The 20,856-nt window shown below is 43.3% G+C and overlaps 1 protein-coding gene across 2 annotated transcripts in view; it reads left to right on the forward strand.

Moving 5' to 3' along the window:
- Window positions 1-20,856, forward strand: part of MYOM2 (myomesin 2) — an 87,970-nt gene that overhangs the window by 53,396 nt on the left and 13,718 nt on the right. For both annotated transcript variants that reach the window (XM_087418644.1, XM_087418645.1), the window contains 7 exons: window positions 302-438; window positions 5,662-5,806; window positions 5,910-5,969; window positions 7,925-7,992; window positions 10,938-11,051; window positions 11,243-11,330; window positions 11,869-11,907. In XM_087418644.1, the coding sequence (XP_087274770.1) occupies window positions 302-438; window positions 5,662-5,806; window positions 5,910-5,969; window positions 7,925-7,992; window positions 10,938-11,051; window positions 11,243-11,330; window positions 11,869-11,907 (651 nt within the window). The remainder of the gene's footprint in view (window positions 1-301; window positions 439-5,661; window positions 5,807-5,909; window positions 5,970-7,924; window positions 7,993-10,937; window positions 11,052-11,242; window positions 11,331-11,868; window positions 11,908-20,856) is intronic.

Below are 20,856 nucleotides of genomic sequence, written 5' to 3' on the forward strand. Positions count from 1 at the left end.
CTTCAGTTATTGAATTTCATTGACTGCAGAGAGAATACACCCACACACAGTCATTGGATCCATTGAGGAAGCTAGACTGTGCATGCACATGGAAATCACGCAGCAGGGGGCCGTAAATGCAACAACACGCTAGCTAGAGATTTCTTTTTTCTTTTTGGTTTTCATAATCCAATTCAATACTCTGGGGTTTCGCATTCTCAAAAAATTTAATAACGAGGATTGATGTTTTCCTACAATATGCAACTATCTTTCTCACAAGGATTCATGCATTATTGACTTGTGGTTTCTTCCCTTCCTGTAGCAATTCCTCTGAAATCAGAATTAGCTTATGAGATTTTTGATAAGGGCCAGGTTCGCTTCTGGCTCCAGGCTGAGCACTTATCACCAGACGCCAGCTATCGATTTGTTATTAATGACAGAGAAGTCCCTGACAGCGAGGTGAGTCCTGGGGGAGTGGCCTCTGGCTCTGGAGAGGGCCCAGGTTTACTCTGGTGGGTCACTTACCTAGAGTCAATATTCTGTGTTTGTTTTCATCCCCTTTTGAGCTGTTGAAATTGGGTGTAGAAGATTGACAAGATGAATGAGAGATGGTTGATTCTTGCAATGTTCCGAGATATGGTCTGGGTTAGATAAGAGATCAGGAGTCCTTGAAATCCAAGCCTGTTGGAATTAAAAAATGACAAACTATGTTCTAGAGACGTCGAGCGTGGTTTTATTAGAAAGTCTGGATTACATGGGAGGGGGGGAATATCCTTGATGGATCAGTTTATTTATTCTTGATAATGGTTTTGAAGGCATGTGTTTTTGCTCTGTGGTCCTTCCCCTCCTCACCGAGAGCTTCCCATGGAAGGCTTTGCTGGGAAGTTAGTTTCTCTAACTTCTCTAACTTTTTGTCTACTCTCTTGGCGTGGCAAATCTGGGCAAAGAGAGCAGAACTGTCAAGAATGCATAACAAGCTATGACATGAACGCTTTAGCCCTGTTCTACTTTTAATTGTGTAGAGTGAATCTTACAGTTATTACAGGTGTTCCTTTTTTGGCTGTGGAAGGAACATTATGCTTCCATACAGTTGTCCCTCAGTATCCACGAAGGGTTGTTTCCAGGACCCCTGCAGGGGAGTCACGTCCCTTAGTCAGCATTCTATATCAGTGAGTTCTGCCTTTGGAGATTCAACCAACGGAGGATTGTAAACATAGTACTTACATGATCCATGGTTGGTTGAATCGGAGGGCCGACTCCATATTTCCTCTTGTCTAATAATTATAGCACACCTGGAGACCCAGTTAAAAGACAACCTGTTTGATGGGGCCTTTCTTTATTGTTCAGTGGTGAGCTTAGGGTCTCTCAAATTCCACCATCTTTACCTCCTCTGGTCTCTTTTCCCTTGATACCCAATGCGTAGTGTCACTGGTGTATTTAGCTATCGTACTAAGTCCTAAATGCCTCATTCATTTGTCCACTACACAAATATTAATAGAAGGCTTGAGATGTAGCAATCGCTCATGCCTTGTGGGCAGCCCACTTACTGTTTCTCTGAGCTGGGCTCCTCATTCCTAATCCAACCTCGTGTCTGATGGGTATTTTGTAAAGCTTAGTTGGTTAAATGAAAGTCTGTCAGGCAGAAATCTTGCATGGACAGAGGTCATGTGATTTTTCTTATCCAGTCAATCTTTCCCATGAGAATAATGACATACTTTAAGAATTATACAAATAGGAGAATTGGCTAATAAATAGAAAGCATAGGGTTTCTTCCTGGCTGCAAAACAGCCAACAAATATTGTCTATGTGGTATTCTGCATGATCAAGGTAATTGGAGAAATCTTCTTTGAGCAGAGATCATGCTAGGAAATGAAATGGAATTTAGTGTAATTGTGCTTTATTTGAGGAACATCTTTTGATTAACATTTCCTACCTGCTGTATGGAGCCTGCTTTAAAAACTGATGTCTTTGCTACATGGCTAATCTTTTGGAATATGGCTGTACTATTTCACTTCTTTAATTAGTAATCCACAGGTGACTTTTCCATGTGAAGATTGATGCTATTTTGTGAAAGTCACATAAAAGCCTGTATTTATGGCACCCATAAAATCACTGAACTCCATCTTGCTGCATAATGGCACTAGCAAGAAGCCTAATTATGTTCTAAAACCTGCCCAGATACTGCAGTGCAGTAGTTGGGAAAACTGAAAAAGCTACGGTATTGTCAGGAATCTGGTTGGTGAGAGCTGTACCTTTTTATCTCTCAGACCTAATCGGAGCAGGTTCCTATAGTTCTCTACTTACAGACGCTGGAAGTGAGTGTAATGCCACGCAAATAAGAACAGTGCATTTACCCAATCAACTTGAAATTGGCTCTCTCTATTCAAGGGTAAATACGCAGAACTACAAACATTCTCAGGGTCCATGGCCAGGTCCACACACTGCAGCTGTCAGACTCCTGTTCCTGCCTCTAGTCCCTCCGAGAACTACTTCAGGCGCCAGCAGTGGAGACCGAGTGTCTCCACTTCCTGTAATCAATACCGTTTCTTAAAATGATCTCTTTCAAGAAGTGTCTGAGGTCGTTCGTTCTCATTCATTTCTATCTCTATCATTTTACATATACCAATTTCCTGCTGCAGTTTCCCCTTTAGAAAAAACTACATGATCTTATACAAGTAGATATTGTGTGCTTTACACATTTGAAATAATACTGGAATTTCTAATTGTGAAGGTGATTATTTTTATGTTTCCTGGAAGTCAGGGCCTGGAGATTGGTGGTGGGCTTTATGCACTTAAAACCTGATGGTCCTATTTGATCTAACAGATCCTGAAGCAGCACGGTTACCCTTAGGAACTTGGACAGTCAGCTTCCTTTCCTGGTGGATGGCCGTCCATGTTCTGCCATTGTTGTTGATTACCTGCCATAGCTAACCACAAAGCAAGGACAGAAAGTGAGACATGAACTTGCCCTCCTGGGGTTATCCCAGAATTGAAGAAATACAGCTTCCGTGAGAGAGTGATATAGAAAAAGTACAGAGTTAAGGGTTTGTTAAAAACAGTACAGTAAACACTGAATTCAGGGAAAGCAGGGGTTTGGAGAGGCTGATGCAGCCAGGAGAGATTTCGAGAGTAGTGGATTATGCAGGAGTCAGAAGGGGGAGGAATTCGGGATGGGACGAGAGGACAGCGCACCCTGCTGTCTGCACATGCCGAGAGCAGGCAGTGTAATGGCTGCAGGGGGTGGAGAGGGTGGGCTGGCTGGAGGAGAACAGTTGCTTTGATCTGGGACATACAGTTGGATAAAAGGAAAGGGGTCCGAAGACAGAGGCCCTGAACATCAGGCAGGGGAGTTTAGAAATGGTGCCCCATGCCGAGGGAAATGAGCTCAGAGAGAAACCGAACAAAGTCGCTATGTTGCCAATGTTTATATTCTAAACTCTCTCTTGTGATTCTGGCTTTTGGAATACCAAAATATAGATGCAACCTGAAAGACAAAGAAGAGCATTGTGAAAATAAATACACATGATTGGTCAGAAAAGGAATACTGTTTTTCTGGCTAAACTTACAAATTTTTTATTAGTTACCTATGGATAGAAATTCTTTTTAATATTCTGATTAAGGTAAGGATTCTAGGAGGAGTGTGGTTTCTAACGGGAAGGAGTGGAGTTTCCTTGTGGTGAGCCTGCCTTATTTGCTGCTGACCACAAATTATTGTGTTCATCCTGCTCATCTTGCTCCCAGGGCCTCCCACCTTCCTGGGTTAAGATCATTATTCAAGTTGGGAAGTCGTTGCTTAAATCCCAGCTGGGCTCAACTGAGAGGAAGAATGAATGCCAGCAGGAAGTGTCAACAGCAAACATTATGGTCTTATTGTTCATTCTGGGCATGGAGGTCAAGGCCAGAGGACCAGGCCCTCTGTGACTTCAGGGCTGGTGTCTCTGAGGAGACTCCCACGTCCTGGCGCCCTCCACGCATCCTTTCTCTGCGTTACTGCTGCATTTAGGATGACTCATTCTTTGGATGTGGTCCTTCCGCCTCCAAGACCCCTGCTTAATTTCAGATATCGTATTGTCCAAGGGTGGAATAAAACATGGTCCATTAGCGGCCGTAAAACATTTCAGTATCTGTTAGCTCATCACACAAGATGAGAGCTAACAAGAGAATCTGAAGGAGAGGGGAGCCTTGCATGGGCGGGTGGCAATGGGAAAATGTCGCTGCTCGGATCTGCCCAGATAGGAGACTGCAGAGCCATATTCAACCATAGTGGGGGTGGGAGTGGGGGTGGGGGGTGCTGAGGAAGGGGGTGACCAAAGCAATGAGGGGTTGAGGCGCACATTTGGACAACTGCATGGTTTCACTGGGGCTTCATTGGAAAAAAGGGGCTGAGCTGATGGAGAAGGCTTCCAGCATCTGGAGGTGGAAGGAAGTGCTGGTTCCCCCGCCAGCCTTACCCATCAGGTGCCCCTCGGGTAGTTCTTAGACCCTTTCTGCCTGTGTTGTAGTGACCCGGGCACCTGTGTGTCTCCCGCTGCTCTGTAAACCCTGAGGTCAGAGATCACGCCCAGTTCATCTTTGCGACCCCCATTGCCCCAGCCTTGAACATAGGAGAAGCAGCTGGTAATGCACTTTAAATGAATGAAGGCCAGCACAGAGTTTGTTCCTGGAGAGTAACGGTGGGGAGATGCAAGGAATAAGAATGTCCCTAAAGAAAACTTTGCTCTACGGTCACTCAACAGCGTCAGGAGACCACAGCCATCTCAACACCATAGGTGGCAGCTGATAAGCCACAGGCTGACTTTCTCATGAATCCTTCCACATTGTTTGGTATTTATTGCCTGCCAGGTACTGTGCTAGGCACTGGGTGAGGTTGCAGAGGTGAGCGGCACAATCCCAGTTCTCAAGGACTCACTGTCTAGCAGGGTAGGAAGATAGCAAGAGGACAATGGAACCAACGTGAGGGGTGCTCCCGAAGTGGAGACAGGGACTACGGGGAGCCCATGGGAAGGGCACCCAACTATTCCAAGGGCAATTTCAGGACAGTCCTCCTTGAGCTAATCTGGGGGAATGAGGCTAGTATTCAGTTATAGCGACCACGGTGAGAGTGGGGAGGCTGTGCCAGGCTCTAGGGAAACATGTCCCAGGGCTCAGAAAGGAGGGGGAAGCATTAGGTGCTGGAATTCAAAAGCATAAAGTACTCCTCGGTGCTCTTCCAAAAAGTCTACGCTCCCTCGCATAAGCCTTCTGCAGCCCTGATCAACGGCAGCAGTCATGAAGCCCGTGGTTCCCAGAGTCCTTGGGAGCTGAGGACAGTGTGGTTGTGACGATCATGTTATTGTCGCTAGTGACATGCGATTTCATAATCAGCCTGAGATGTGTTCAAGTGCACACCATTGCATTTAAGTATCTTCCATTAGGTGCTTGTTCCCGGGGAGTGTGCAGAGTGTCCACTGGACACTTTAGGCTGTGGTCGCTCCACACAGAACTAGGGCTTCCTTGCCCAGTGAACATCTGTGTCCCTTATCCGATGTCTGGTTCACCAAGAGCTTTAGTGGGTAAAATTGCATTTTGTGTTTTTGTATGTGTCACAATGCCTTAAGATATAATAGTCACTTGCTGCAACTATTAAATGTCAGAGATGAAAGGAATTTCACTGTGGACTTCTGTTTCCTTTATTGCTGCCAGAAACACAGAATTAAATGTGATAAGTCCACTGGCATTATTGAGATGGTAATGGATCGATTTACTGTTGAGAACGAAGGGACCTACACTGTGCAGCTTCAAGACGGAAATGCCAAAAATCAGTCTTCCCTTGTTCTTATTGGAGACGGTAGGCTGTGCTGAATATGTTCATCTGTCCATCAAAGAGAATTCTTGTGACTAGACAGAAGCAAACGTATTTCATGTCTTTTTTTCTCTTGTATTGAATTTAGCATTCAGAGCTGTGCTAGACGAGGCTGAATTTCAAAGGAAAGAATTTCTCAGGAAACAAGGTAGGTAGTTGACCTGCCCCCACCTCCAGCATACGGCAGACACAGGATTTCAGTATTTGTCTAAAGCAGGTCCCACATAATGCCAGACGACTCTAAATGCTATTTTAAAGGATCAGGAAGTTAGACCAGTTGTTAACTGTAGAAATTTGGGTCCTTTCCTGTTCTTTGCCCTTTTCGCTTATTTCGTCTGTGTTTTTCCTTGCTTCTACCTTAAAAATCCAGGGAATCTATTGCTTACTGTTCACATTTCCTGTTACTATCTGAGGCCAGGAAGTGGCCAGCTGAACCAGCTCTGTGGCCGACTTGCTAACTATCTAGTCTCCTCTATACACTGCTAGGAGATAAATTTTCCCAAACGATCATTTCTTTTAGGTACTCCTGTGCTTAAAACGCTTGAATAACTGTGTAGCTTACTGGATAAATTTAGGCTCTCCAGAATCTGGCCACCCTGCTGAACCGAATTCATTTCCCTCCATGCCCAATGCAACTTCTGGATGAGCCCACTGATCTCCTTAAGGTCTGCCTCTTCCCCATGCACATTCCCATCTCTCTGCAGATCATTCCCATCTTGTCTTCCCAGCATGCTCTTCCGTGGTCACCTCTCAAACTGAGGCGCCAAAGCCTGAAGCAGATCTTCAGGTCTCCCTGCAGCTTTCTCTGCCCGCATGCCCCCCTCGGGGTTGCTCTAGCACACTTTGAGCTATTCATTTGGAGGTTATTATGACCTTGAAATCCTGAGGGCGGGGGTTGCCTGTTCTGTATCTTTTGCAGCATCTATAACGTTTCTTACGGGGCAGGGGCGCTCAGAACTTACCAAATGAGAGATAAAGGAGCTGATCTTACAGCCGGGTGGTGATGGGGACAGGGCATCTCCATCTTAAGTGTCCAGATGGAGTCCAGCCATTTCGACAAAAAGAAAAAAGAATGGGGTGGGTGAGTTGGGGCCATTATTAGGCTTTAAAATGTAGAGAGGGAAGTAGAGCCATTCCAAATGCCAGGAACGTGCTTTTTACTGAAAATTGCGTGCTCTTTTTATCTGTTTAACTTGTAAACATTTTCACTATTTAACTACAAACAATATATTTTAAATATATTGTTTTTTAAAGTGCATATTAACTAGATACAAAGGAGAATGGATAAATTATAGAATCTGAAACATAACCCAAAGGTTTATTTAAAGAATTATTTTTATATGGGATTTCTATGCCTTTTGGAAAATATGAGAATATGGATTATAAAATATAAAATCAACACATGATTTTTATTTTTAATAGTCAAAAATATTTTATTTTGCTCATTTGTACATTATAAATTTTTTTTTACTAACTTTGTAGAAAGTATTTATGTAAAAGAAATCAATAAATACTTTCTAAATCTGCTTTATATTTTTGTGTTGAATGGGCTAGTGATGTCATTATTAGTAGATGGCTTACTTCTACATTCATCTTAAATAAAATGACTTATGAAAGACATGTATAAATCCATCTTTGACTTCGAATGCTATGTAAATAAAATGTGTGTTTCCAAAATTGCTACTCAAGCTGCTTCTTCTTCATCTTATCTTTATTAATTCTCCTATTTTCAAGTTTTATATACTATGCCATTGGATGTTCCGTTAGACATATGCCTCGAGAAAAAAAAATATAATGATTTCATATTCTGCTTTCTAAAGAGCAATAGATATTAAACGTCAGCAAGAAGGAGGGACCAGACAGTATATTTCTACTCAGAAGTATAGATTCCAGTGGGGAGTTGCTATTACACACACGTTGACTTCAGGGCCCTGAAAATTAGTTACCTTGGTTTCATACTGAACAACTATGTTCTTCTGCCAAAATGCATTCATAGATATAAATATATATATGTACATACACATACGTATTATGTGTGTGTATATACATATTTTACTTCTTTTTTCCTTTTTTAAACTGTTTCCCCTCTTTTCTCCCCGTCAGGCCCTCATTTTGCTGAGTATCTGCACTGGGATGTCACAGAAGAATGTGAAGTTCGACTTGTTTGTAAGGTGAGAAGTCAGTTCTAACAGGAAGGCAGTAAGAGTCTTGTTCTTGTGTCCGTTAGAGAGCGCCCTCAGGGAAGCAGCATGGGTCAGTCATAGGATGACGGTGAAATGCGTGTGCTGGGTGAGCTGCGGGTAGGTGGACGGAGCGACTTTCGGGTCTCGTGGATGTCGTGGCACTTTAACTTTCATTGCTTGTCTGTGTTCTCCACGAAAAGACTACAGTGTTGTGACAAGCAAAAGAAGATTCAAGGAGGTAGTTTATAAAGATATTTATTTAAGATTTTAGTACGTGAATTTATGAGAAAATACACTATGATGAAATTTACCTGGTAATTTCCATGCTGACACGATTTCCTTAGGAAATAAAAGGTATCTTTTCAGAATAAGATGTTTCTTAAGTTTTACTTTAATATTTTGGTAGCAAATTAAACCTTAATTACTACTAAATATAAAAATCTGGGTTTTGGAGAACAAACTTAGTGAGCACCTGCTACATGACTGTTACTATAGAAGAGGCTGGGGAACGGTCAACAATGCAGTGTTTTGTCCTCAAGCTGCTCACAGTCTAGTGGGTAAGAGGGAAGAGTAGACAGATCATTTCAACAAGGGGGAGGTTCCTGAGCTGAGTGCTGGAGGATGACCAAGGACGAGGCAGGTCAATAGGGGCGGAGGGACGGCTGCAGGGCCGTCCAACAGCACCAGCAAGAGAGCTGAACCGTGAAAGAGCTGTTATTCGGGTGTAAATTACGAGGCTGGTTGCCGTGGAGGACAGTATGGCGGTTCCTCGAAAGTTAAACGTAGACTCACCATGTGATCCGCCATAGGAAGGGACTGAAAGCAGGGACTCAACTAGATGTGTATACCCCCATGTTGATAGTAGCATCACTCACAGGAGCCAAAAGGTGGAAGCAACTCAAGGTCCATCAGTGAACGAATGGAGAAATAAAACATGATCTATCCAAATAATGGAATATGACTCAGCCTTAACAAGGAAGAAAATTCTGATGCATGCTACGACATGGATGGACCTTGAGGGCATTACGTTAACTGAAATAAGTCAGACAGAGAAAGACAAATATTGTATGATCTCACTTATATGTGGAATCTAAAAAAGCTGAACTTAGAGAAACAGAGTAGAATGGCGGTTACCAAGGGCTGGGGCGTGGCAGAAATGGGAGAAGTTGTCAAAGGGCACAAACATCCAGTTATAAGGTGAATAAGTCCTGGGGATGTCATGCCTACTTGCGTCCCTATCTTTTGATTCTGTAAACCCTTCTTCTGCATAGTGTTTCACTTAATAATACTTTGGCGGATGGTTATTTTTTAATTTACTTACATAACAAAACACATGGAGAAAATTTATGCGAGGGTACATGCATGTTGGAACTTCACAGAAAACCATCTTTTAAAAGAAAAGTTTAAGATAAGAGAAACTTCAATCAGAAACAGAAGAAAATCTGATAGAAAGTTCCCATACAGCACAAGTGGAGAATTAGGGAGCGCCTACTCTTGGAATGTGTCAGCCCTGGGCTACACGATGTCTCAGGAGCGATCTTGTCATTTTCTATTCTAGCTATTTATGTACATGTTAGGAGCTCGTATTTAAGGAGTGGTAGAGAGAAATTGCAGAGAATTCAGACAAGAGACAGGTGAGCTATGCAGGGGCATAAGAACCTCCCCAGCTATGGGAGAAATAAATAAATAGAGGATATTTGTTTTAGAGAACAGAGGCTGAAGGTCATTGGAAAGGTTTTTATTTAGCGCACGAGGACCCACAATTTAAAATGTCTTGGAAAATGAGAGTAAGAGGAAGCAGTACTGAATAATGGGAAGGTACACTAAGGATTGGCACTGAAAAGGGGCATCATGTCAGGGTAAAGGAGATTGTTGGCTAGAATTGTTTAGCTACAGTCCATCCTGCCATTTATCGTCAAACGGTGGTTCTGACTTGGGAAAGAAGATCTTCCTTCCCAGTCCAGTGGGAGGCACTTCCTCCATTTATTCACCAAACATTCGTGGAATTACTTCTCTGTAATCCCACGCCATGCCCTGGGGCACAAGTGTGAGTAATCCATTCAGAATCCCTGCTGTCTGGGGATTACTTTCTAGTGTTGTTACTAATTACACCAGTTGACATAGCCGCTGCGGAAATCCTAAAGTATGTTGCGCTACTACACCATCAGAACCGATCACACTCTAAATATTTGTGATTTATTTTTGTAGTCATTGACATCACTTTTGTTGCATCCATATGGGATGTAATTGCAGAATCCTCAGTCTCATATAATCCAGTATGGTCAGTACATTCCGTTCACAGGGAGCTGGAATTCTGTCTCATCAGTATGACATGTACATCAGAGCATATGAATCAAAGTGCTTACTCATCTTTGGGATTCTGCGAAGCTTAGTTTCGAGTACAAGATCATGTCAGAGATTGAATTGTGGGGAATTTTAGTAGAAGGAAAGTTCCCATCCCCATTGGGCTTATTTTGTGTTAAGCTTTCATTCCCTCTATATAGATGCATCTGAAATGTCCTACTGCCAAAAAAGGAGCCACTGAACGGTTTTATAGACCGCTAAGAATATTTTATATTATTTATAAATTTGAAGTACATTGCTTACAACTTGTCTTTACTACTGGTATTTCACATAAACCAAAAGATCCTTACACCATCTAATTTCATGGGCTAGAACACTGAAGAATCATTTGTCCTTTCGTGTACAACTGTGAGGGCTTCATTATTTCAGAAGCTGGGATTTAGAAATGTCCTTGCCATTATTAGGAGTGACAGCTTTTCCGTGAGCCTCTGAGATGCTCTATAATAAAAACTGATGTTATTTTTTTTAAAGGTCTGTGATTTAAAATCTGAATAGACTTTTTTCTTATAAGCCTGAGTGATTCTAAATCATACTAACGATTTACTAAATGTAAGATTTCTGTCTTGTAGGTTGCAAACACCAAGAAAGAAACAGTTTTCAAATGGCTAAAGGATGATGTTCTGTATGAAACTGAAAAGTTGCCTGATCTAGAGAAGGGAGTCTGTGAGCTACTCATACCTAAGGTATTCTGTATGAACTAAAACAAGATAGAAATGAAACAAAAACAGGTCTTTCAAATAACTCGTATATCCTGCATTATGTCCCAGTTTGTATCCTGAATTTCCATGGTTTGCGAAGAAAATGTGTTAGCATTTATTGCATTTTATATCATGGTATTGATTTTACATAAATATGGGATGTGTTCTATTTGCAGTTGTCAAAGAAGGACCATGGTGAATATAAGGCAACCTTGAAAGACGACAGAGGTCAAGATGTGTCTACCCTTGAGATAGCTGGCAAAGGTAAAATAAAACCTTCTTTGTTCTACGAAAAAGAAATCCATTTCACCAACAGGATGACATGTGTCTCAAGGCACATTCATCCGTATCCTTAGCTATCGTACACGTTGTTTCTTTAGCAGTAACACCGTAGAAGAAAATAGATTTGTACTTTAGTTGCGTTCAAAGCTGTTTCAATGTTTCAGAAAAGTGTGTGATATTACTTGGGGTTTATATGAAATGGCATTTTAGTCCATTATCATAAGCCAAGTTTTATCCCATTACTAATGTAGTTAAAATGATTGAAACAGTGATGAAGTGATTCAATTAAATGTATAGTTGGATTTATGTTGAGTAAAATGTTCTTGTTCCTTGTTTAAAAAGTGAGTAGGTTAGAAGGATTTATGACACATGTAAGACTTTATGGATAAATATTACCATTTTAATGTTTCATTTTTCAAATGAACATCACAATTTCCTGTATCAATTTAATTAAACATGAAAATGCTGCTTTCTGATGAAATTACACTTCGTAATGGTACATTTCCCTTCTCCCTTTCAGTGTACGATGATATGATTTTGGCAATGAGCAGAGTCTGTGGTAAGTAAATGCCTTCTAATTTTCAAGTTGTTTTGGTGCTAAACCCAGTACTTCCTGAGATGCATGTTGACCTCTGCAAGGGGGAGCTGTGGGGCAGCAGTGCAGGTGCTGCAGCAGGCCCTGCTTAAATGGCAGAGTGGTTGTCTGACGGCTGTGGTGATGGTTTTTAAAGGGATTACAGCATCATGGTTAGAACTGATGTTTTACTGAAGGAAAAAAACCACCCAGTTTGGACTTCCTAATTAGCCACTTCTTCCAATTTGCCTTGGGTTGGTTTGGATGATTGCTCTGCACATAACTGCTATCAGCGTCTTTATTACAGATGTAGAATAGCAATAATGAATCGCAAGCCTCTGGCTTTGTGTCATATGCATCAAACCATTTTTTTAGCTTTGCCAATAAATTCTTCCTCTCCATCTGCCCTTGCATGGAAGCTGTGAGAATGAAGATACTGGTTATTAATTGGATAATAATAGCTTCTATTTGTATAGTGCTTTATGCTAGAATTATACAATTTTACTACTGTGGACTTTGTAGCGATTACCTAATTTATATCTTCTGATCAAGTCACTTGGGCCTATGTCAGTTGAGTGGCTTACCTGGAGGTGTTCTGCCAGCAGAAACCAGGACCCTAACTAGAAGCTAACATCTCTCTCAATCCCAAGTTCACAGTTTTCCTGGCGTTCTTCTGAAAACCTTCTTATGTTTATTTTCATTGCTTGCTCAGAACAGCTCTGCAAGGTATATTTTATTCCTTTCTGCTTTTGCTTGGTCAAATAAATAACCACATTTTAAATGAGTTTTACTCTTGATGATTATTAATGGGCCAAATGGATATACTTCATGGATGTGCAAACCACTTTGTGAAGGCATGTTAAGCCATTTGAAAGGTGGCTTCACTCTCAAACTCTGTGGAATTACTTTGTTTAAAATATTAGGTAACGTGCTAGTGGGCAGCACGCTGGTAACGCAGCTGATCTTGGTATCCTGAAAGAGTGCACGTACATGTGAGGGGACCGGACTGATGCAAAAGGTAGTTTCCCTCACTGTGTTCTCAGAGTCCCGGGTTAGACATGCGCTCACCTGGAAGGCCCACGTGCATTTTATTGAGAGGTAGATGGGGGCGGAGGGAACCGACACAGGGCTTCAGCATCACTGGTTTTAAGCCTTTATTCTCTGGAGAACCCGGGCCTTCCGGGTCCTGAAAGACTTTGTGCACCGTATTATTTCAGCATGAGAGGAGTAGGAGTATTATTTGATCTACGATGTGTCTATGTGCTGACGAGCCAGGGCTCACGGCAGCTCACATGCCTGTCCTGTTCCCTGGCTCCGCAGCCTGACCCCCTCGCCCAGAGGCCCTGCCCCCTGCCCTTGGCGCTGTCTTCTCAGAGCCCCATTTGCTGCAGTGAAATTTCTGGGTGACCCTGGGTATCTTGGCCACCTTGGCTGTTGGTCTTGTATCAGTCTCAGGTGACACCTGTGGGTCCCACGTCACGTGCCTCACCCATCAGCGACCACTCTCATGTGCTGTCGGTTCCTGGCGTCGTCCTCCTCTCAGAAAAGTGGGGCCTTGATTCTCTGACCTCTGTCTGTGTGGTCACCTCCGTCCTTCATCCTCGGGGAAACTGTGTGCCTCTGCCTGCTTCAGTTTCTCCTGAGAGCATCGGTGGTGCCAACGCACAGGGACGTGCTGGCTCACACACATTCCCTCACACTCACATACACTCCTCCCACACTCACGCAAGTCACACTTATTCACACTCACTCCCCACACACTCACACTTATACACTCACACACACATTTCCACACACTCACTCCCACACACTCACACGTTCACACTCACTGTTACACACACGCACTCACTCACCCGCCCATTTGCTTCTTTGAGTCTCTTCCATGGAGGCGGCCCACTGTCCAGTTCACAGAAGACTTGCAGATCCCCACCCACCCTAGGGCACCTGGTTGTCATCTTCACATGCCTCTTCAGTGTAGCGTACAGAGTCTGCCAGGTAGTATTTTTAAGCCTTAAGTCTTGCAATTTATTCTGTTTAGATTTCACAGGGGCTCTTGTTGTCTCATCAGTGGCTTTATAGAATTAACTGGAGCCTCCTTTCAGTCTGGCTGGTGGCAGACATAACTGAGCTGCATTATTTCCTGAAATAGCCCAGCACAAAGATGATGCACACAGTCCTTGGTGCTGTCTGACAGTTATGGAATCGCTGGGGTAGAGAAGTCGTGGCGGGTATATTGAGATGACTGTATGACCTCTGCCTTATGGAAGAAGGATCTAGGTACACCCAGGAGAGGTGTTTTGGGTCAAATTCTATAGCTATATGTAGCAGCATTGGGTGGTGACACCAGGTTTATGTAAAGGAGTGCCACCTCTGAAAGTGCAAATAGAGAGCTGTCAGAACAGTAATCTATATTTTCTGGAGTGCTAAAACATTTCCTTATGAGTTTTCTTGGCTTTTAAACCAAATTCTCCTTCACAGGTTGGCGGGGGAGGGGAGACAGCGTTCCCGTAGCTTCTAAGACCAAACGGCCAGTTGGGCGTTGCATCTTTGGGAGCCATCAGTTGCTCTCCTTCTGGGGCCCCTGAATTTTGTTTTGATTTCAGGGCCAAATAGAGGCTTTAGATAAAAATGGGATCTTCACTTCAGCCACACGAGCTTCCAGGCTCAGCCCCCCAGATCCGCGATCCCACACAGAGAATCCTGCAGCGTTGTTGTGTGACCACAGGGCAAAGGATGCTCTCCTGCCCACTCAGCTAATGGGCCCACAGAACAAAAGTATTTGTTCTTTGTGTTCTGAAAGTTAAAGGATGTGCTCAGCTATCAAGCACATTTGTTGTGCATAAATATAGATACAGATGTAGTGTGAGTCCCCCAGTCTCCCCATCCATATAAGAAAGAATTTGGACAAGATGATATCCAAGTTCTCATCCAGATTTAACGCTCTATAATCCTGTGGATGCAAATAAACCCACTATAAAAATACATGCCTAAGTTATAGTCATCTGCATGGAGGATGCAGCATGCATGTACGGGCATCTGCATGGAGGATGCTGTACGCACATATGAACATCTGCCTGGAGGATGCTCTATGCACATATGGGCATCTTCTTGGAGGATGCTGTATGCACGTGCAGTCTTCTGTCTGGAGGATGCTATACACACATACATGCGTCTTCATGGAGGATGCTGTACGCACATACAGGCATCTGCATGGAGGATGCTGTACGCACATACAGGCATCTGCATGGGGGATGCTGTAGGCACATATGGGCATCTGCCTGGAGGATGCTGTACACACATACATGCGTCTTCATGGATGATGCTGTACGCACATACAGGCATCTGCATGGAGGATGCTGTACGCACATACGAGCATCTGCATGGAGGATGCTCTATGCACATATAGGCATCTGCATGGGGATGCTGTGTGCACATGCAGTCATCTGCCTGGAGGATGCTGTGTGCACATGCAGTCATCTGCATGGAGGATGCTGTATGCACGTCTTGCTTTTACATCATATGTTTCCATATAGATGTGCATATACATTTAACATTTTTATACCTTTCCATGCTGACTTTTGAGATGGAGAAGGCAGAATGTTAGAACCAAACTCCTAAGATAAGTTTTAGGCATCACCATTAACCATCACTAACAAAATGTTCCAAGGGAGTCCATTTATTTTTGCAGAATCTTAGAAGAGACCACACAAAATGTTTAGATGATAACTTGTGTCACTGAGAAGGTGTGTAATTTGTTCTAGGTCACTCAGTTAACTGCTAGCAGAATAGAGGGGGGAGCACCTAAATCTTCTAGTTTTCCTAGATTAGCAGTCCAGTGTTCCTTCTAATGTACTTCAGAATTATCTCTTCATTACGCGATATGTATTTCTAAGACATTTCCCACACAATTCTTTACCATTGGTAATCATTCAATTTTATGAAAATATCTAAAGTGTGTTATTACCTAAAGGGGGTCAAATAAAATATATACCTTGATTTTTAATATTTATAGAACTCTGAAATGTCTATTTTTTAATGACTTAAAAAATCAGTTGGTGAAATAGAAACATCAATGGCAGAATGTACTTTTGGTGTGGAGTATTGCATGTATTTAAGTATCTATCTGTTTAAACTTTGTATAATAAAATATAAATGCTCCTTAAGCCTTTGAAATCAAGGCTTAATAATGACGCAGTTGACATAAAATCAGAAAATAAGATACAACCTCCTAGCTAATGTTTGCCCTGGTCAGTATCATTCTTGGAAATCAGGCTCTTGTAATCTCATTACTTGGAACATGCATCCTGTGGTCTTTTCCTCTCTGTGGTTGGCAAAGTTAATTATGCATTGATTGGCTAGCAAAAATGAGACCCATCTGCTTCTGTAGGGTATATTTTAACTCAGTGTGCAGGGCTTGATTATCAGTATTTAGGGAAACTGCCAGGCATGATCCTTGCATTTGAGTGGAGAAATTCCCTAGAATTGCTCTTCCTCTGTGCATGTTTCATCAGTGATACTTTTCCTTCCTCTGCTTGATTGGAAAACCTTCTGGGTTCATGGTCATTTATTGACTCCAATTACAGTCTGAAAAATGACTGAGCTTTAAACTGTTTTGCCTTTTCTAAGACTACAAAGTTTCTGTGTTTTTGGGTTCAAGGGTGTGTAGTTTGCTCCCTTTATGCAGGTTTTGTGCCGGGAGGGAGCACAGGTCCCAGTCCACTTCCTTACCCCCCGCTTTTAATGCACATGATGAAACTACGGGGAGAAGCAAAGTGGAGGAAGGGGCTCGGAAGAATCATCTTCTGTTCTTTCTCTTTGTGCTTCAATTACGTTCCCAGTCTCTATCAAATCCACAGTGTGCTAAGCACCCTGTGTTCTCAGTTTCCACATTTCTCCTTTTCCCATCTCTTATTTTCCTTCTCTATTTTCCTCAATACCCCTTAAGAGCATGGCATAGTCGGACAGAAAGAAGGGGTGTTTGGTGGAGCTGTTCCTGTCAGATGTTTCCCCTTCACTTAACCTGTAGCCTCCCACCAAACATGAGCTCCTCCCTCCTTCTCCCCTGTCTCAACCCTCCTTCCTTCCACCCTTTGTCATCTTGCCCAGCTTCTGACTCCTGCACCCCGACACTCCTTTGCCTTTACCAGAGAGTTTTTGTTTGTTTGTTTTTGAACCAAGGGGGGCTCTGCTACCTCAGGCCCCAGACCTCTGTTGGGCCTCCTGGTATGTCTGGCTGCAAGGCTGGGAAGATGCTCAGGGAGATGCCTGCTGATGGCTCCAGAGTGGCCTTACTGATTGTGTGTTTTTTTGAGTGTGCCTGTGTTTGTGAGAATGTGTGTGCCTTTCATCGTGGCCTTGAATTAAAACGGGTCCTTATACATGATGTGACTTAAAGAAAATGTGGTGTGTATATATATATATACATATATATATATATATATATTTATATCTATACATAAAGTGAGATATTATTCAGACTTAAAAAACAAGGAAATCCTTCCATTTGTGACAGTGTGGATGAACCTGGAGGGCATTATGCTAAGTGAAATAAGCCAGACACAGAAGGACAAATACTGCATGATCCCACTTACATGAGGTCTCTAAAATAGTCAAACTCATGGCAACAGAGAGTAGGATGGTGGTGGCCAGGGGCTGGAGGGAGGGGGAACAAGGAGTTGCTGTTGAAGGGCATGAAGTTTCAGTTATGCACGATGAGTAAGTTCTAGAGACCTGCTGTACAACATTGTGCCTAGAGTTAACAACACGGTATTGTGCACTGAAAATTTGTTAAGGGGGTAGATCTCATGTTAAGTGTTCTCACCACAACTGAAACAAAAAACGGTGAGAGGCCTCTTTCCATCTCCCAGTGACCAAACCGTCCTAGAGTGTTGACTCATGACCTCTGGGGTGTTTCTTTCAGACGCAGGCAAACCACAACCCATTTCCATGCCTCTGGTTTATTAATACCCAGGACAAGTTGGCTTTATTAGAAACAAAGTAAAAACCCTAAAAGTATTGACAAGATAGTTCTCCCCTTTCATTTCGTCTTGTTTTCTGGAGAGTGCTTTGGGGAGACCACCCATTAAGCCAGCATCTTGTTTCTGTTCCATTTGACGAGCTGAACTTTCACTCACGTATTTGGGTGTCAAAGGGGATTTCCTCTTGATGCTGAGTCTTTGATTTTGTTGAGCCCGCCCTTAACTTTTTCTTATCATTTGGAAAAATGAAGGACGTATTTTGTTGGTTAAAAAGTGTTCCTGTTTACTATTATGTCAATTACGAGTCCTTGAGAATATTCCACCCGTTGATGATGGCATTGAGGACCTCAAATGGCACCAAGAGGATGTTCCTTAAGGGGACTTCTCATGTCACTGACCCTTTCCATTGAGTCATTACTACACATATCAACATATAAATAAGACCACATGTGAGCTTCTCACACCATGAGATTCCCACAGAGCTTCTGGGTCTACAAGGTCACACCAGCCTTCCTGCAGCTCCCCTCTCCTTCTTCCTGGCACTTACTGAAACGCTTCCCCCTGAATGGAATGGAACCACCAGGCACTCAAGCCCTAAGAGTGCTTTCTGGAAAATCAGGGTAAATGATGTATGGATTGGAATCCCCTTACTGGATTCCATGGCTGGAGCCCACCTAGCTGAATGCCCCCCACCATGGCCTCTGGAGTCCTCTTTCTGTCCGCTTCTGACCCGGTTCCACTCACCAGGCATCCTTCCTTTAACCCAGTCTACTCCTTCCGGACAGGCTTCCTCATCCTAACCCCCTGCAGGCCATCTCATCTTCCCCTCCTTGGCCCCTGCCCCTCTCTCCTGCCTCCCTCTTCTCCTCCCCAGCCTCTCTTCCTGGGCCCTGGATCTCATGCCTTCCCTGTGTCTCAGGGACCTTCTGCCCACCCAGTCCTTTCTTTCTGCAGAGCTTCCGGTCTCTTCCTCTCAGACGGCATCTTCTTCAGTTTTTATTTGTATTTTTCTACCTCGTCCATGTTAGTGACTTTTCTCACAGGTCTGCTGATTCTTGGGTGTGCTGTGTATTGGAGATTCAAGCAATGAGCAGGGCTGGCGGAGCTGTGGGCGCCATGTGTCTGGAGAGTGGGGGGCAAGACACTCCTTGGCTTGCTGGTTGTGTGGCTGGCCTCTTCTGTAGCTGTTCCGATCCTCCAGGGTTTTCCCCGGGGGAGGGTGGTGGAATGGTCAGCATTCTAGGAGGTGAGCAGCGGCAGTGGAGGAGGGCAGGGAGCCTTGCCATTTGGCAGACAGGCTCACCCGAGTCCACGGCTTAGCGCCGTGGCCTTACTTACTGACCCCCTGCCTCCACCACTGAGCTTGTGTAGTTCTGACTCTCTAAAGGGTGAGCCCCCGGTCTCCTATAGAGGGAGTAGGGTCTCACCTGCCCAGGGGGAGGCGGAGGCGATGGGGTGTCTCTGTTTCCTGTGTGGATTTTCACACGACCCTCCTGTGCGCAGCCCTCTCTCTGCATGTGGCCATGTGGCCGTGCTATGCCCCCAGGTCAGGGACCCTCATGAGTGGGTGCTGGCTCCACTTGGTTCTCTGGGTGGCTCCTCGGCAGGCATCTTCCAGCTCTCTCTGCTCTCGCAGTCCCTTACACTCACCCCCTTCCCTCCACCTTCCCAACTCTGAGGAGGGACCGGGGTCTGTCATCAGCTCTCCTCTTGTCTGTTGGGTTCTGCATCCTTGGTTCCCTGTGGTGAGACCCAGCCACATGGGGTGAGGAAGGACTAGAGGTCACGGCAGGCATTGACGACAGCATGACACTGTGGGGAGGGTTCACAGACGTTGTCTCCTTTAATTCTTACAATAACTGCCAGGGAAAAGGGTTTTTATTTATCTTCTTGTTTGATGTTCTTTATTTACACATGTTCATTTAAGAATAAATGGAAAATAAAGAACATCTTAGTCATGACCATTATTTCAGTTTCTATTTCTTTACATGGTTGGAATCATAAATACAATTTGTTTCTTGTTTTTTTTCACTTATTTTGTGTTAATTGTCTGTCTTTTCTATAGATTTTATATTTTCATGGAGTCACTGTACTGTGGTCTAAAGTCTTCCCTTTAGGAATACTAACAATTTTTCATTATTGTAAATAATGACACAATGCACATCTTTGGGCAAAAAGAGGCTTTTTTCAATATTTAGGAATATTCCCTTTGAGTGAATTCCCAGAAGTACGTGACTATGTAGATTACTATGAGTATTGTAAGATTCATTGGATAAATTTTCAAGTTGTTTACCATTGTTAAGAAATATTTTAAAGAGCCTCTTCTCTATGACATCTCCTCAACAGTTTGTAATCATAGTATTTTATTTTGTCTCTGCTAATTATATAAATATTATTTTCTATGTGAGGGAACACCATGAGTTCATGTGAATCCTCTAGTTACATATCTAATAACAGTCTGCTTCCAGTTCAGAGCTTTTGCCATAGTAACAGGCGACCTCCGAATCTTCTCGTCTCCTGACCTCCCACCTCCCCCAAACCATCCACCCCAATCAAATCACCCTAAATTCCTACTCCAGACTCGCCAAAGATGTTCTCATTCGTAGGTTTTTCTGATTGCCTGTGGTTTCTTCTGCCTTGTTTCCCCTACATCCAGTTTTTACTCATCTCAAAGGACGGACCCTCGTCCTACGTCTCCCTGACCCTGTCCTGGATCGTTTCTGGTGGCTCATCATCTTCCGCTTGCTGATTTTCAATAATGCTTAAGTTCTGGATCAATTAATGCAGCATTCACTGTGTTACAGTACTATTTGCGTGATTTTTCCACCTCTTCTTAAGCTAAGCTGCGAAGGGGCAGATGTGGATTTTTTTTTTAAAAATTATGTGTCCTTTACAATATTCAGCAAAGAGCTTTTCAAATAATTCTGGTGTGGAAAGTGCTTATTTAATGAACGAA

This window comes from Ceratotherium simum, chromosome 28 (assembly GCF_057802395.1).
Source record: "Ceratotherium simum simum isolate JZ-2026a chromosome 28, ASM5780239v1, whole genome shotgun sequence".
NCBI lineage: Eukaryota > Metazoa > Chordata > Mammalia > Perissodactyla > Rhinocerotidae > Ceratotherium > Ceratotherium simum.